The sequence below is a fragment of the Clinocottus analis genome, unplaced genomic scaffold (genome assembly GCF_023055335.1).
Source record: "Clinocottus analis isolate CAN_PGR_092001 unplaced genomic scaffold, fCliAna1.0.p SCAF_3, whole genome shotgun sequence".
In the NCBI taxonomy this organism is placed as follows: Eukaryota; Metazoa; Chordata; class Actinopteri; order Perciformes; family Cottidae; genus Clinocottus; species Clinocottus analis.
In genome coordinates this window covers 13,414,895-13,430,863 of record NW_027176042.1, presented here as the reverse complement: position 1 = coordinate 13,430,863, position 15,969 = coordinate 13,414,895, and the positions used below count along the sequence as shown (strand labels likewise).

Sequence of the window (15,969 nt, the reverse complement as noted above, 5' to 3'; positions counted from 1 at the left end):
AAGTTTAGAGCTACACTAGACAGCAAGACAGTGATGCTCTTTACACTCGGAACACAAAACTGCTGCTTGGATGCAAAATGAAACAACAAATCTATCTCTAAAGGGGTACCAATGTGACAGTTTTAAATTCTGGATGCCGTGTGATTGCATACAAAGTTAAGACGTGAGCGTGGTGTGTGCTCATGTGGAACTAGATGTATCAGTCCATCTCCAGTAAAGTGACAAAAGGAAAAAGGACACAAAAAAACACATAACATAATGGCTGTTCTGTCGAAATAAACTTGTCAGAATGTGCTCCTTCAGGTTTGGCTCAACTTTTAAACTAAAAGAACAACAAAAGCTGGCAGTTACATCTAAATCAAATCCAATATTAACACTGATGAATTCAGATCACTTCAAAGGAGCTGCACAGGTTTTGTTTGTGTCTATTGCCTGTTATTGAACTGCCCAAACACACAAAACTTTAAAAGCCATTTTAGGCTTTTAAAATAACAATAGCCAAACAGTGGGGTTATATTTTAATACTCCAAAAGGTTTTCCTGTTTTGCGGCATATGAAACAAAGCTTGTTTGCATCTTAACATGTATGCTAGCAACTATTGGATTTGTTACCCTGGTGATATTTAACATGGTAATATATTTAACAGGTTGTGTTAACATGTTAGTATGCTAATAATCTTGTTGGCTAAAGGTAACAGCATGTTAGCGTGTTTTCATACAACTAGCAGGTCAACCTGCTAACATGTAGCATGAGCGTTAGCGTTTATCTCAATATGACTGAGGCAGACTGGAGTTATTTTGAGAGATGTACTGTCATGAACTAAAGTGTCGCACAAGAGGAAAGTTTGACCTGCTGGATGACATTGTGGTCAACGGAGGTGGTAGTGCGGCTAAAAACAGCTAAAGTGATGGGACAGGTGAGGGGACATCACGTCACACCTGCAGTTGCAGCCAGAAGAACACACAGCTCTCATGAACACAGCAGACAACCAGCGGCTGACCATAAAGACGACACTTCACGCCACACATCGACCTCCCAGCAGAATTTTCACATCGCACAAAACAAAATAGCTATACAAACTACAAAATAGACAAGTCTTTAGATATACAATTTACATAACTGTCACAGAAGATGAAAATATATATACTTATCACTTTTAAAAGATAAATCTTTGTTGTTCATCACATCTACAATGCAAATATACAGGAATATAAATATAGTCCATTTAATCCTTAACGCCATAGCTTTGAATATTGTGATAAAAAAATAAATAACGTATCCTCTTCCATGTAACAGGAACTTGAGTGTGCTCAGTGTGAACTTGACGATTTTGCACACCTGTTTGCTTCTAGTGTGTGCAATAATTAATTGGTTCAACCAGGAGTCCAAGGTCTTCGTCACAAAGAAGACGTGGTGGTTTAAATAACACTTATTGCGGTCTATTATTCCACACATATACAGAAAATGTGTGCATTTGTTGTGTGCCTTAATGTGTCATTTGTGCATGTATGAATAGTTTGTCTAACGCTAACAAAAATTCATACTAAGTTATTTGATGAGTTTAATGTTTCATCATTTGGATTTCTGTTCCTTTAGTTCCTAATTGTTTTGGTCCATTGTGGATTTTCCTATTTTCATAATTAGAATGTTTTTGGACCAAAGTTTGCGCTCGCAAATAAATATATCTTGCTTACACCTTCTAGGGGAAATATTAGTTGGCAGCAATTATTTGAATTCCACATGTGCAAATGTCCTTAAATCACTTAATTTAGTAATTTACTTGTGCACAATAATTGTGTGAAATCTCTTTTGTGCTTTTGTAGCCTAGTAGGAAAACACTGCATTAAAAGAGAGGAATCAACATTTGTTTCAAACTCTCATAAAAAGCTATGCTTTGTGTTGCTGAATGATATCGAGTACCTTGTCTTTTGGTCTTGTGTGCTTAAAACAAGTGTTGGAAGTCTTTTACTTTCAACACGATTCAGCGTATTCTTTCTGTTATGTTTTTTTTACATAAATATGTAGATTAAAATGAGATGTTGACTACTATGTACTCTTTGGTGTAGGAACTGAAACTATGTTATATTGTGTGTGTAACGGATGATGAAATCATTATATCTTCTATCACGTTACTATACTGCATACCACTGTTTACAATACTGGCTACACATAAAACACAGAGGGACATCAGATTGGGACATAAATGGATGTCTTTAGAGCAGCATTAGCTTTAATTTATATTACATAAAGCCCTGAAAACAGATCCAGGCAATGAAAAGTGTTTTCTAGCTCAAACATCAGAACAGAGGTGCTTGTAGACATAATGTCTGTACTGACGGAAATCACTGCATACGACTTAATAGAAAAGAACTTAGACTGTATGGCTTTGATACACTGTACCACTATGGAGGACAGGCTTTAATCCATAAAATATTTAAACTCACATTCATCTAAGCTCTCTTTGCCCACTACATTCATTCGTTCAGATCCCTTGCTCTGTGCCTACAGGGATGTGCATTAGACTGTGTGTGTGTGTGTGTGTGTGGGTGTGTGTGTGTGAGGGCTGTGCCTGCTGAGGATCCTTATACGTAAGGCAAAGAAAAGCAGATCACAGAACTTTATCTTAATAAACCATTGTATGTTATACACAGAATATATACGGATGTACAGAGTGTTACTGTCAATCTCATTCTGATATGTTTGATCTACTGTTTACAGTGAATTTTGTCTTTTTTTCGCCTCCTTCTGCAGGTGTTTCCTTGGTGTTATAATGGGAAGCTTGTGTTCAGATAAATTGGGCAGCTACATACAGTTTTGTGGCGTTAGGACAGAGGAGGGGGGGGGGGGATTCTTGGCTCTGCAGTTACCCCTGGTGGAGACTTTATGGCTGGACGGTGACTGTGCTACAGGACTGGGTGTCAGATGGTTGTTTGGACAGCAGTCAAGAGTCAGACTCTGGTGTGGCGGGCGTAGTTGGTGTAGTCGGTGTGGTGGGGCTGATGGCAGCGTTCTGGTAGCTCGTACCGTAGCAGATGTTTGGAGACAGTGAGTTGCCGTCCAGGGGTTTGGTTCCTCCTGGAGTCAGGAAGCTGCGTGCTGGTGCTGATGACGGTGCCTCACCGGGCTTGGCGCCGAGAATGAATCTGGACTCGTCCTGCTCCTCCAGGTTGGATATGTCCTTCATCATGGTTTTACGGTAGGAGACAGACAGCTTGTTGGAGCCGTCTGACATTAGGTTGAAGCGGCGGGCGATGTAGACAACAGGAAGAGGAAGCATGGCCACAAAGATGAGAGCGAAGCACATGACCAGTGCCCAGGGAGGATAGCTCTGGAACCGTTCCTCAGCCTGCAGGCACACACACACACAATTATTTATAATCCAAAGATTTGCTTTCTCTCAATGACGGGGAGCAAAAGAATGACAATCTTTACCTTCAAATCCCCTAAAAAATGAGGTGAAATTAGCATGTGGCACCATTATCAGATCACAATTGTATTTATTCTAATACTTTAGACAAGTTAAAATCCCATTTCCATTATCCTCAGCTGTACTTTGTGTGATTATAAGGTTAGCTTTACTGCTGCGAGACACATATTTGTCATTAAGACTTTTGTACTAATTCCTTTGGAGAAAAAGGATATCCCAAAAAATGCAAACGAGATATTAAAGTTACCCTTTGACTCCAGACCTGGTGTTTTTTTTCATAGAAACAATCTATCTTACACAAACACACACACACACACACACACACACACACACACACACACACACACACACAAACACACACACTGACCAGCTCTTCGACCCAGGCATTGTATCCCGGTGGACTGATGGCCATCTCTACGACAGTGGCTGAGATGAGCACAATGAGGCACAGAGGGGAGACGTACTTCCACAGGTAGAAATAGATTATACATGGTCGAAAACCCAACATGTCCTCCAGATCTTGCATGAACCTGACGGAGAAAGAACAACACATTACAGTTGTGTATAGGTCCCTTTGTAGGATTTTAAGCTTATTTTACACTCCTATGTTCCAGTTTGATTTCATTTTTTGAGCGTGCTGAATTTCCGACACACAAACACTACAGCCAGCTGTACCTTTTTGTGCCATAAATCCAAGCGACAGACACATTCTCCAGGATGACCACTACTGTGAGAGGCAGTCCGGCAGAGTAATCATCAAACATTGTGACAAAGTAATTCCCTGAGCGTTGAACAAACAACAGGCCACAGAAGAAAGCCACAATGCAGCAACACACTGAAACAAACCCACAGAAGAAGAAAACATTAGCACTCCTTCAGAGGAAAATAAAAGGAAAATAAAAGGGTTTGTTTACTCCAAGTGTTTTGCATTTAGTACACCCGGAGGAATAATACAAAGCCCGTTCCTAGATGGGTTTTCATGCAGTGCTGAGTAAGGGGATTCAACTACTAATAGCACACATTGTCCGGTCAGTGGGGCCGCTACCTGTGAAAAGCTCCTTCTGGACCTTGTAGGCGTCGAGGACAGGTGTGGTGATGCCGGTCATGGTGCCGATCATGCTGCCCAGACCGAGGTTGATGAGCATGAAGAAGAACATTACTGACCAGAACGGAGATGCCGGGAAATGGGTCATGGCCTCTGTGAAGGCGATGAAGGCCAGGCCGGTGCCCTGAACAGACTGCAGAGAGACAGTCAGAAGACTGAAATCGAGTAACAGACAGACAGATGGAAAAAGAGTCAGCTGTAGGGTGGGGGGGTCGAAGACTTGCCTTGTTGAGCTCGTCCTCCAGGAGACATGGCTCCAGACCTAGCTGGGCGAAGCTGCCCTCTTTCACTGTCTTGATGACGCCGTATATCTCAGCGTAGTCTGATGTGGAGAGTTGGGAGAAGTTCACATGTGGAGGGATGAGATCGTGGCTCAGGACGCTAGAGTTGAGGTATCCCAAGATCTTCTCTGCATTCCTACAGAGATGAAAGAAACAGATATTAAGCAAACTTCAACACACTCATATTATATACAGGCAAGGGCTGGACTGTATATATAATAACTTAACAATAAAAACATGATAAAAGTCATTTGGATCCAGAACTTAAGACAAGATAAAATAATTTAACAATCAGTTAATTAAAAGTAATCAAATAAAAGTGAGTCTTAAGAAGTGATTTAAAAGAAGATGTTGAGGTTGCCAGCCAGACAAGTAGGGTAATAAATACTGTATGAATTAAGAGTTACACTACTTCCAGAAGGAGATTTAAGTGCATATATTAAGACTGTGTGTGTGTGTGTGTGTGTGTGTGCGGTATACAAAATCTCCTGTGATTTGAGTATGACAATGACGAGACAATAAGTACATATAAGTGTACAATGTGTATATTACACTGTACTATATTTGACATGTTTGTGTGCAGAAAGGATTTCCTTCACCCATTTACTGTCTTGATGTTTTAAAATATTAAAGATGCGCTAATATTCAGGCTACGAAAAAAAAAATCAGGCTACAATCTTTTGTTAATCTTTAGTCAGCAAACAAGTGGCTCAGGTGGTCAAGCTTTGTTTTTGTGCTCTTATTTAATATTTTTGACTTAAATATTTGTACACACAGAATGAATAGTGCTTGTGGATGAAATAGCTTCTGCGGGTGTTGAACTTACTCTACGACACACTTTTCATTCATGATGTTGGCCTTAAAGCCCAGCACCGCGAACACGACCAGCGTGGCCAGAATGGAGGTGAGGAAGTTGATGATAGAGACGAGCACCGCGTCAAAATGACAGTTGTTATCAATCTTATTGTAACTGGAGAAGGCTATGACTCCTCCAAACCCCAGACCCAGGGCGAAGAAGACCTGGGTGGCCGCCTCCCTCCACACCTGCGGCTCCAGCATCTTCTCCAACTGTGAGACATCGAAAGAGAAAGTCCGATTTTTGAGCATCTGTCAGCATGGCTGAGTAAAATTCTGCGAGGGAGAAAGACTCACCTTGGGAGTGAACATGTGAGCGATGCCGTCCACTGAGCCCTTCAGCATCAATCCTCGGACCAGGAAACAGAACAGCACCACGTAGGGGAAAAGAGAGCTGAAGTACATCACCTGAAAGAGGAAAATAGAAACATTCAGGTCAGGGAGTCCGGTGGTCTCCATGTTTTCTGTCATCACGTCATACATTTCTGCCTTTTTTCTCTCCACTACCTTCCCAGAGGAGGCGATTCCTTTGATGACGGCGAGGCAGACGATGATCCAGGCCACCAGCAGAGACAGGACCATTTTCACGTTGAGGCCGCCGCTCTCTGCGATGGTGCTGGTGGTGTTCAGAGTCTGGCGGTACCAGAAGTAGGTTGTGGCTGAGCTTTTCTCACACTCTGGCTCCACAACTGCATGTTTTGCAAACAGAAGGACAGGGAGCTTTAGTTTGGGTGTTAACGAGTAAGAAGGAAGAGAAATGGGGTGTGAAGATGCCACAGAGAGGTTTGTACATCTTGGAGAGGGCAGAGGGAGAAATATAATGAGTGTTTGCTCGAGTCAATATCTTAATTCCCGGCTGGTTTACACTTCTCGGACGTTAGGGAGCTAACCAAGGTCATCTGTGTGTTTAGTATGCAAAGCCTGATCTCACAATTCACAACATCTGAGATTTTTTTTACAGTACACACAGTACATTTTTACCTTGGGGAAATGATAGTATTATATTGACTGTGTGGGAGTTTAGAGTTAACAGTGTCGCATTTCTCCACTAAATATTGCCGGGTGGTGCAGATTTACGCACAAAACCCACATAAACACATACAGGTTCAGGGAAAGCTCTTTTTCAGTTGTATGACCATCTACATCTGAAGAAAACTATTGGCCTCTGCTAAATTGATTCAATCTTGTTCCATCACGATGCTTTGTCTGCCACACTGGAGTTAAAGGAAAGCCCAAATACTGTGAAGGGTTTTACACTCTCTGCTCTCTGTCTTCTGCCAGCAGCCTCGCAGGGTCACACACGCTACGGTTGGCCCTGAGGTTATGTTATTATCGCCTCTAATCAAATGAACTCAGGAGGGTTTTTATCTGGATTATATCCGTGAAGTCGTGACAGAAAGTTGTAAGGAAGTTAATGCAATTTGTCTGATCTGCTTGCTGTAGCTTTGTCGATCGGCTGACGCTGCAAATGTCATCTCAGAGATTGTAGCAAGGTGGCCTATTGAGGAAGAATTATGAGAAGAACCGTGTGCATACTTTTAAAAGAGTGACTATAACTATGAAAAAACATAATCTTGAAAATGTACGCACTCTTATGTTTTATGTTTTTAAATGTTTTTCTAAAGCACTTATTTACTTTATACAAACAACCTCATAGTAACTTTCATTGTCTCCTAGTTGCTATTTACTGTCACTCACTGGAAAGTGTCCCGTTCCTTCTGATGGGACATTCGCTCCAAGGAAGAGGATATTGGAAGGACTGGAAGAAATAAAAGATGCTCCATCCAATGATCACGTTGTAGTAGAGACCCACAAAGCCACACACCTGGATAGGCAGACAGAAGGACAGACAGACAGTTTTAGGGTCTCAATCTTCATAGCTCCACTAAACTCAAATGCAGTGGGAGAAAACTATGCTAATGAGGCAGCATGCTTTGTGCACGTTGCTTGTTGCTGTCAATCTCCAAAGCAGTCTTGCCAGCCCGGACGTTCACAAGCTAAATAAAGCTGAGGAAAGCATGAATAATTAAAGTGCTCTCTTTCAACCCTGATCTTATCCGAGATATTTATAGCTGCTTCTGCATCAGCCGTGCAACTCTAACAAAGGCTACCTTTCACTCTCAGGCGCGCCAATACCACTATAATAAACCCAGGAGAGCCTGAGGCAGTGTGAAGGTTGTTGTGGTAACTCCAGATGTTCCTGCAACTGTATCCTGCTCACTGCTGTATCAGTTTCATGGTTGTTACATGTTAAGAACATGCATACTAGACACAAACCATACGTCAGGCAGACGACAGGCATACCATATAATAAATAAATCACACAGATAGAACAGTTGCTGGTTTTCATACTGGTGCACATTGTGCACATTGTGCTTCTTTTTTTACTGAAGGCATTCCTCTATTAACCTCCCTGATTCTTATTAGACGACACGCTTTTTTTTTCACTCCAAGAAAGTGTTACCCAGTATATGTTTTAGGCTTACTGCTGGAGAGGTCATAGATGATTCTGAACATGGAAATGAGTGCCTTCCCCCTCACCATCAGACTGGACATCCCTATACCGCCCAGACTGGGACAGACGTAGTTCCAGACCCCAATGCTCCCACGCCGGATCTTCTGACCCACAGCCAGCTCCAAGAAGAAGAGCGGGATGCCGATGAGGAGGAGAAGGATGAAGTAGGGAACCAGATAGGCACCTGAAAAACAGGAAGGTGCATTGCATTCGGCACTTCATTGCAAAAGTGTCAATTTGTAAGAAACGAAAATGAAGATACGTCTCAGAGACAAATGGAAGTAGACGAATATGTTTGGTTGGTAAATCAACACAGAGAAACATTGATGTCTGTCCATGTTTTAAATGACTGTTTTTGTGGTTGTATTTGTATAACTGCAAAAATATTTATAATGAAAAATGAATAAAATACATGTATTAATGAACAAAAATGTTGTTGTTGCTGTGGAAATTAAAGAATATCCTTTTTCCAGGTTATGTAAAAGTGGACTATTCCTCAAAGATTTATGTTTGGTGAAACATTTTACACATAACCTTTATTGAGATCAGTTCTTCCCTTGTTTGCTCGTTACAGTACATCATTTGTTTGTTTCTGCAGTTGGTGGTGCTAACGTGTTATTAGACTGCTATCTGTTGCCCTCATTTACGTGCCAACACCGAAATGTTCAATACAATGAAATCCAATACGACAGAACATCACAAACAAGTTTAAAAAATGACGACAGAAATGAATCAGCAACAGTGAAATGTTGATTGTGATATGTTGATTGGTTATCATATAAAGGAATTTGAAGTAAATCGGTTAAAATATGTAAATATGCTGATATAATCCTTTAACAATGTGAGTATAAACGTTGCTGTTTTATTACCAGGGACATTTTAATTCAACTGTTTTGCATCAGTTTAACTTGCAAAATGTGATCCACTGAGATATATTTACTCATCCTCCTCCCACACTGTAAGGACCTTGATTCCACTGACAAATATTCTTTGAATTTCATTCGTCAAAGTCTAAATTTGTCTCTGCAGCTTAATCCAGAGCGGCATAATCAGGATGCAACTGTGTTCCATGTGAAGGGGGATTCTTCATCCGGGACTTATATCAGGCAAACACGTACGATTACTAATACGTCAAAAGTGGGAATTACATACAGTAGCACACACATTTGGTAGTGGGTGGAGTAATGAGGCAGAAAGAGAAGAGCAAAAAGCTGAACGAGATGGCTGACATAGAGGGAATAGTGAGGTTAGATGTGGTCAGGATTTTAAAATCCACTCTATTGCAGATTATATGATGTTATATATGGCAGCATAAGAATGTGACAGAGGAAGTTAATAGGAGAAGATAAAGACATGATGAGGTAGCATCAATGAGAGAGAACCCACACAGTGATAACCCTCAAGCAACTCAGACCTTTAATGTGACTGTAATTGGCTGCCAGACACACAATAACTGAGTGAAAAATAGTCGCTCATCAGGCAGCTTAACCTGACTGGACTGGCGGTCTCCTGTCAGTAAATCCTCCTTATAGGCAATAAATCTTCCCGACACACAGTAAATCAAACACAAGCAGCAAACACAACAACATTAGAGGCTTGGAGCCCTGTGAAAAGTAACAATGATGACAAGATGTTTTTCCACCTATAGTGAACTCAGTTTACACCTCTGGTTTCATCGCCAGACCAAAATACACCCTCACTATACAGTTCCATTTTTTATCAAGCTTTTCTTTGTGTACAAGAGTATCAGTGGAGCCCGGTCTGCCCTGTCGACAGTATTAATCAATAGTAAAGCTATATTTAGACTTTGTTGTTTTCTGTCCTGAATGGAAGCGCCATGTAGTTCGTGAGGGTAACTGGAACACAGCTCCGTCTATCTATTCATCCATCTATTCATCCATCCATCTATCCATCCATCCATCTATCCAACCCATATTACTGAAGTAGTCACTGCGCCGTCGAAACCTTTTTCGCAACCAGGCCGAACACTGATTATTTTAGGCGACCAAAAATGCCACAATTAAGGTTCATGAACTGAAAACAGCAGATGAAGGGTGAATGTTGTAAGACAAAAACACAAAACACATCTAGACCCGACAATGCTGACAACACTGCATACTCTGCTTTATCGTCTATTCTATTTTACTCTAAATGGGATCATAATTTACTGAATGAAGATCATTCTGTGTTGAATAAGACTTGAGCCCATGATTGAGACCACTGCCTCATATTTACTGAGGTAATAAATCAAGTGAGACGTTTTTGCAGCCAGTTGAGTCGCCCCCTAATGGACATTTGAAATAAGAAAGTTCAAGGTACTTTTACATTGGCTTCACTTTTCAAATCTGCAAGTTGTCGCCTGGAAAAACTACTTCAACATGTTTAACAACAAGTTATACTTCGGACGAAAAGTCAGGGACTCAAAGTTACTGCAACTTATCTTGAAGGGAATCATGAATATCTGCAAAACGTCATCTCTTACACGTTCCACCTAATGGAAACATGCTTATAGATGCTTATGTTTGAAACCTTTATGTGTATATGCTCTTCTATCTTTTGAATATTAAAATACCAAAGTGAAAATTGGAGTCTATATGTATATAGAGACACTATGGCGACTTCATCTGTCATATTGTCTTCCGATCAAAAACGGTTGTTGGATAATACTCTCACTAAGGGCGACCACTCGTGAGCTACAGAGTAAATGAACTCTGTAAAATGTGAACTTACGTACATTGACAGTAAATGTGATGACTGTGAATGTACAACACTGCAGCTTGGACTAATTGAGGTAACTTACCTCCTCCGTTCTTCTGGCACAGGTAAGGGAAGCGCCACACGTTGCCCAGGCCCACAGAGAAGCCCACCTGAGCCAGGATGTACTGCAGTTTGCTGTTCCAGGCAGGGCGGCCATCGTTTTCAGGCACCTCTATCTGCGGGACCTTTTTCCCGGCGGCCCCTCCAACGTTCAGGGAGCTGTTCTTGTAGTCGAGCGTCTCCTCGTGTGCGAGCAGATCGGCCACCGACTCTGTGACGTGCTCATGGCTCTGCACGCGCTGCGTCACCTTGCTGTTCTTAGGCATCAGGGAGGCTGAGGGTCGGGAGGGGGGTGGGGGCGGTGAGAGAAAGAGAGAGCGAGTCTGTTGGGAACAGAAGGAGTGGTACAGACAGAGAGTGGAGGAGAGGTGGATGGATGTAGCTATGAGGTAGATGCTGAGCAGTGACAGCTGGATCTTCGATCTGGGCCTCAATCCTGCACCAGAAAGACAGAAAAGTCAAATTGAAAATTGTGTTTCAAGGACTATCATCAATAATTAAAATGTGATGTGTATATTATTGGATGAAAATCCCATAAATAGTCTCCATTTCAAATAAATGACTGCCGGGTTTGTGCCCTTGTCAAGGCTCATTTATTGTACTGTAGTTTAAAGCTTCCTGTTCCTGGCTGTGATCCTTAAATAACACTTCATGCAGTCGCTGACACAATTATTTCTGCATTTAGTGCTTGGTTAGGCTCATAATGAGACAATGGATTGTAACACCTGGTTATGCCTCTTCAGAGCTATGAAGGATGTCAACATGAAGACAGGAGACCATTCGTCACCCTTGTGAGTTAACTTAATCTGATTCCTTTAACAAAACTCATTTTTACGCCACAGCTTTTTGTCTCTCACAAAATGTTTGTGGTTTAAAACAAAATACCCAATCCTGCAAATTGTTCTATTTAATTTCCCTGTTCGGCAAAGCTTAACTTTAGTGCTTTTTCCCCTGTAATTCCCCTAATCCTCTGAAGCCTGGCTGCAACATCCAGCCTCACCCCTCTTTCAGGGAGTGGTTGGTTCAACCCAAACGAAATGGAGGAAGTGAACATGATGCTCTGGATGAAGCAGGTGCCGTCATGTGGTCTCTTGATCCACATCACGAGTCCTTGTGCAGGCTCATTACTTATTGAGTGAGTCATTTCTCCATTATAAAAATCTGCCATCCACTGACATGCAAATCTGCAACGCTTAGGTTGTTTAAACGTTGTTTCACATGAAGAGGAAAAGATAAATGAAACAACCGACTATGAATACATTTCCTGATCAAATCATTTAAGTCCTGTCAAAGTAGAGGGAACATGCATGACCAAGGAAACTGACTGTATGAAGATGCTGCTTCAGCTCGAGTGTGACACAACAGCATCGATGCACACGAGGATTCATCGTCACAACACTCACTTCTGACATCAGCCTCCAACAAACTCTGTAACCACCAGCAGATTCTCCACAAGAAACATGAACACCACACACCAGAAATTACTTATGTCATGCTCAGAATGTGCATTTTGTTTACTTGTTTATGCATTTTTCATCCCACACCAGATATCATCATCTGTGCATGTCAAGATGAGCCTGTATAGCAATAATCCATGTCCATTCACAAGTCTTCATAATCCTGTGTGCATTAACTGCAAAGCCCCCGGCACTGCCTCTCTGTCTTGTCATTCAATCCCATCCTACAGCATACAAGACACGTAATATCAATCAGAGGCTGCATCATCCAGCCAACGTTGAGAGATGAAAACACCCAACGAATAATCCGCCTGGAAAAGCCCCCCAACACACAGTTTACATGACTCCAGCGGACACGAAGAGTCTGGCTGTGTGTAATCATTTCATACCAGAGGAAAGACATGTTTTTCATGGCAGGAGGATGCAAATCTTTGGATGTGCTTGCAATGTAATTTATCTTCTGTGTCAAAAGAAGATCTAGTGCAGAGTTAAAAACTGTGGATTTATATTCCCCATAAATACATACATGGCACAAAAAATCGGCCTGCTGTTTGCATTCCTCATAACAAGGAAAAGATAATGTAAATCTTGTCTCCTGCTTATTCTGTTGAAATGTCACATCAACACCAGAGGATGCAAAGTAGAGTCGTTTTCTGTACAACAATAATTTGGTTAAATTTAGAAAGCAGTGTCTTATGTACAATACAGTAGTTTGTCATCTGCGTATGCCGCTATCTTCTGTTGTGACTCCATGTTCTTGCATGATACTCTAACAATCGATGTATCCGGACCAGTTAGAACCAACAACTATATTCATTGTCGAGTGATCTGCAGATTACTTTCTCAATTATTTAAATAAAACTTCAGAAAAAAAGGAAATCACGAATTCCTAAAGCCAAAGCTAATCTCATCAAATTGCTTGTTTTGTCCTTCTAACAGTCTGAAACAAAGATATCCGGTCACGTGACAAAGTAAACCGTGTATCTTCACCCATCACAGTTTTCACTGTCAGACAAGTTGCATTAGTATTGAGGTTTAAACACTTCCAGTAACACAATATAACACAAAACTAACAGGATGAAATACTGCATTAGCTTCAGTCCTGTTGAAATGTCCCTGTATTGTTTGATTCTTGATTGATTGACCCCATGGTTAGTGCTTAATCAGCTGTTTTACACTGGGAGGAATTAAAGATCTGAAGCCTTTAACAACCAGCTCATTTATACTTTACTGGCAACAGACCTTAGATCTCAGCTTTAAGACATAAATGGCATGGACTAATGATATTGAGTTGTACTTTTATTTTCTCCGTAAAAACATTTTTAACAGTAAAATATAGTTGAGCCGAGAAGCTGCAGGTTGAGAATGCTCTCACTTAAAAACACACAGCACTGATCGCTCATGTCAGCCGGTGACACATCTGGTGCTGATGCTGAGAGCCCATGTTTCCATCTCAGATTTATACTGCTCATCACGAGTCATGCAACGACTTTTAAACACGCGTAATCAAGGTCAAAGACGATATTCAGTGACCTCTGTGTAGCACACACCACATTTCGACCACGAGGCAAATTAAAGGCTCCACGAACTCCACATGACTCAAAACAAGTTGCGTTTAAGACATAAAATAAGGCAGATTGAAACTATTTTCCAGCTGCCTGTGAACTTTCTTTATTTCAATGCGGGTGATAACACACCTACGGCGAGAGACGTGCACAGCGGATGTTAGGAAGAAATGATTTCTCACCGTGAGTCTTTTTGCAGCGGTCAACAATCTCCAGGGTTTATCATGAACGCAGAAAACGAGGAGAGAAGCATGAATACATCCGCCGGACAGCACTTATGTGTCGGTGTGGTGCCGACTGAGTGCTCGCAGGACTAGTGGCGGGCGGAAGATCACATGCTGCTCTGCCGACAATTACCATGCAGGGTGGAGGGTCCGGGACGCACCGTGACGCACAAAGTGCTGCTCATCCACGATGACAAATGATCACCTGCTACTCACTTGTTGTTTGAGACCTCCACACCATCGCGGCATCTGTGTAATGGGAAGGTGGGACTCTGAGAGAGGAGAGAGGGATTTGTCAAGGTTATCCACTCCTACCTGAGGAAGTGATGGTCTGACGTATAGCTTTCGCCGTTTCAATTGATACAAAATTCTAGCCATGTAACACTGGTTTGTCAGGATACAGAAAACAAAATCAGATTTTGGTTAGCATCCCCAAAGCACAGTTGTGTCCTAAAAACTAAAACTGTGAGGCTGTAAGATAAACACACGAGCAAGCAATTTTCCACTGCTCAGCAATGAATAAGCCTTAATAATAAATAGGCTACATGAACAATAAATGAATAATAGGGACATTATATTGTGCACTTGAAGAAGAAAAAACGTGTGACCAAGATGTTGGCCTAAACTTATATAAGATTAAATAAAACCTACTTCATTCATGCATTATGCCGCCAAATTAGCTTGACATCGTTTATTTAGGACTCATGTGTTTGCTCAGCTGCCCTGAAAGCAGGTCAACCGGCTCTCTGCAGCTCTCAACGTGGCCACAGCTGAGCTGACGGCAAGAAGCTAACGGTGCTAACAGCAGGGCAAACATCAGCAACAGCACTAACAGAGCTAACAGTGTTTACCTGGAGGGGCTGCTGGGTTTGGTGCTGCCTTTCCACCATGAGGCCGTCAGTCGGACCGCTTGGTCGGCTGTAACTTGTTTGAGCCCGTTCAGAGGCTAAACGAGCTAGCTAGTAGGACACATGTGCTAAGTGCAATAAACACATGCCAATTAGCTCTAATTACAACACATGTAGAGGGAGAGTATGTTACTTGACTATATGTTTACATTGCACATTGTTGCTATATTATTATTATTATTATTATTATATATTAATGCTCTGAATATCTGATACGTATCCCTTTTTTTTTACCATTACGTACTGTAAATATAGAATTTGTGCTCTTATTATAAAGTTATTATTATTGTATAAAACAATTACATGTATAAGGTATACACCCACAAAATTAACTTTGTAAATGTGCACAAGTGTTGACAGAGTGGCCCCTGTCAGTGTGGATAGTTAAATTTATATGATTGCACCAGATTTCATAAACTGATGATTCTGTAATTGTTGTATGAAGAAGCAGCCTCATCTCAACAGCTGTCAAATAAATTTAATGGAGTAGAAGAGCAAAACAGAACATTGACATAGTCAAGTTAAGTGCAAATACCTCAAAATGTAACTTTTTTTTCCAGACAAAGAGCCACTATAATTATCTTCCTAGATGCTCTAATAATCTGTAATTTATAGCTTTATCTCCCTGATCAAACTTGGACTTGCACCAGGTGGACGTTTCTCTATTAGACATTGGACATGCGACACGACTGCAGCAGACACAGTCACGCAGGGGACCATAAATCATGCACTGTCCGCCAGAATATTCTTCAACACCACCGAGATCGGGACGGAAGATATTGTCGAGGGGCCATTTTTCATCCTGACCCTATGAT

At 41.4% G+C, this 15,969-nt stretch overlaps 1 protein-coding gene across 3 annotated transcripts; it reads right to left on the bottom strand.

Annotated features, from left to right (window-relative positions):
* Positions 1-1,666: 1,666 nt before the first annotated feature.
* LOC137796141 (sodium-dependent neutral amino acid transporter SLC6A17-like) lies at positions 1,667-14,501 on the bottom strand. 3 transcript variants are annotated; one of them, XM_068593853.1, is made up of 12 exons: positions 14,463-14,501; positions 10,984-11,436; positions 8,210-8,367; positions 7,367-7,493; positions 6,176-6,357; positions 5,966-6,076; positions 5,640-5,881; positions 4,757-4,949; positions 4,473-4,665; positions 4,103-4,262; positions 3,795-3,957; positions 1,667-3,346 (listed from the first exon to the last, which is right to left on the bottom strand). In XM_068593853.1, exons 1-12 carry the CDS (start codon positions 14,485-14,487, stop codon positions 2,942-2,944), a joined length of 2,412 nt encoding a protein of 803 aa, XP_068449954.1. In that variant the 5' UTR covers positions 14,488-14,501; the 3' UTR covers positions 1,667-2,941. The 3 variants fall into 3 exon arrangements, with proteins under 3 accessions (XP_068449954.1, XP_068449955.1, XP_068449956.1); XM_068593854.1 differs by lacking the exon at positions 14,463-14,501 and adding an exon at positions 14,205-14,433 and having other exon boundaries at positions 10,984-11,274; XM_068593855.1 differs by lacking the exons at positions 1,667-3,346; positions 4,103-4,262 and having other exon boundaries at positions 3,800-3,957.
* Positions 14,502-15,969: the final 1,468 nt, after the last annotated feature.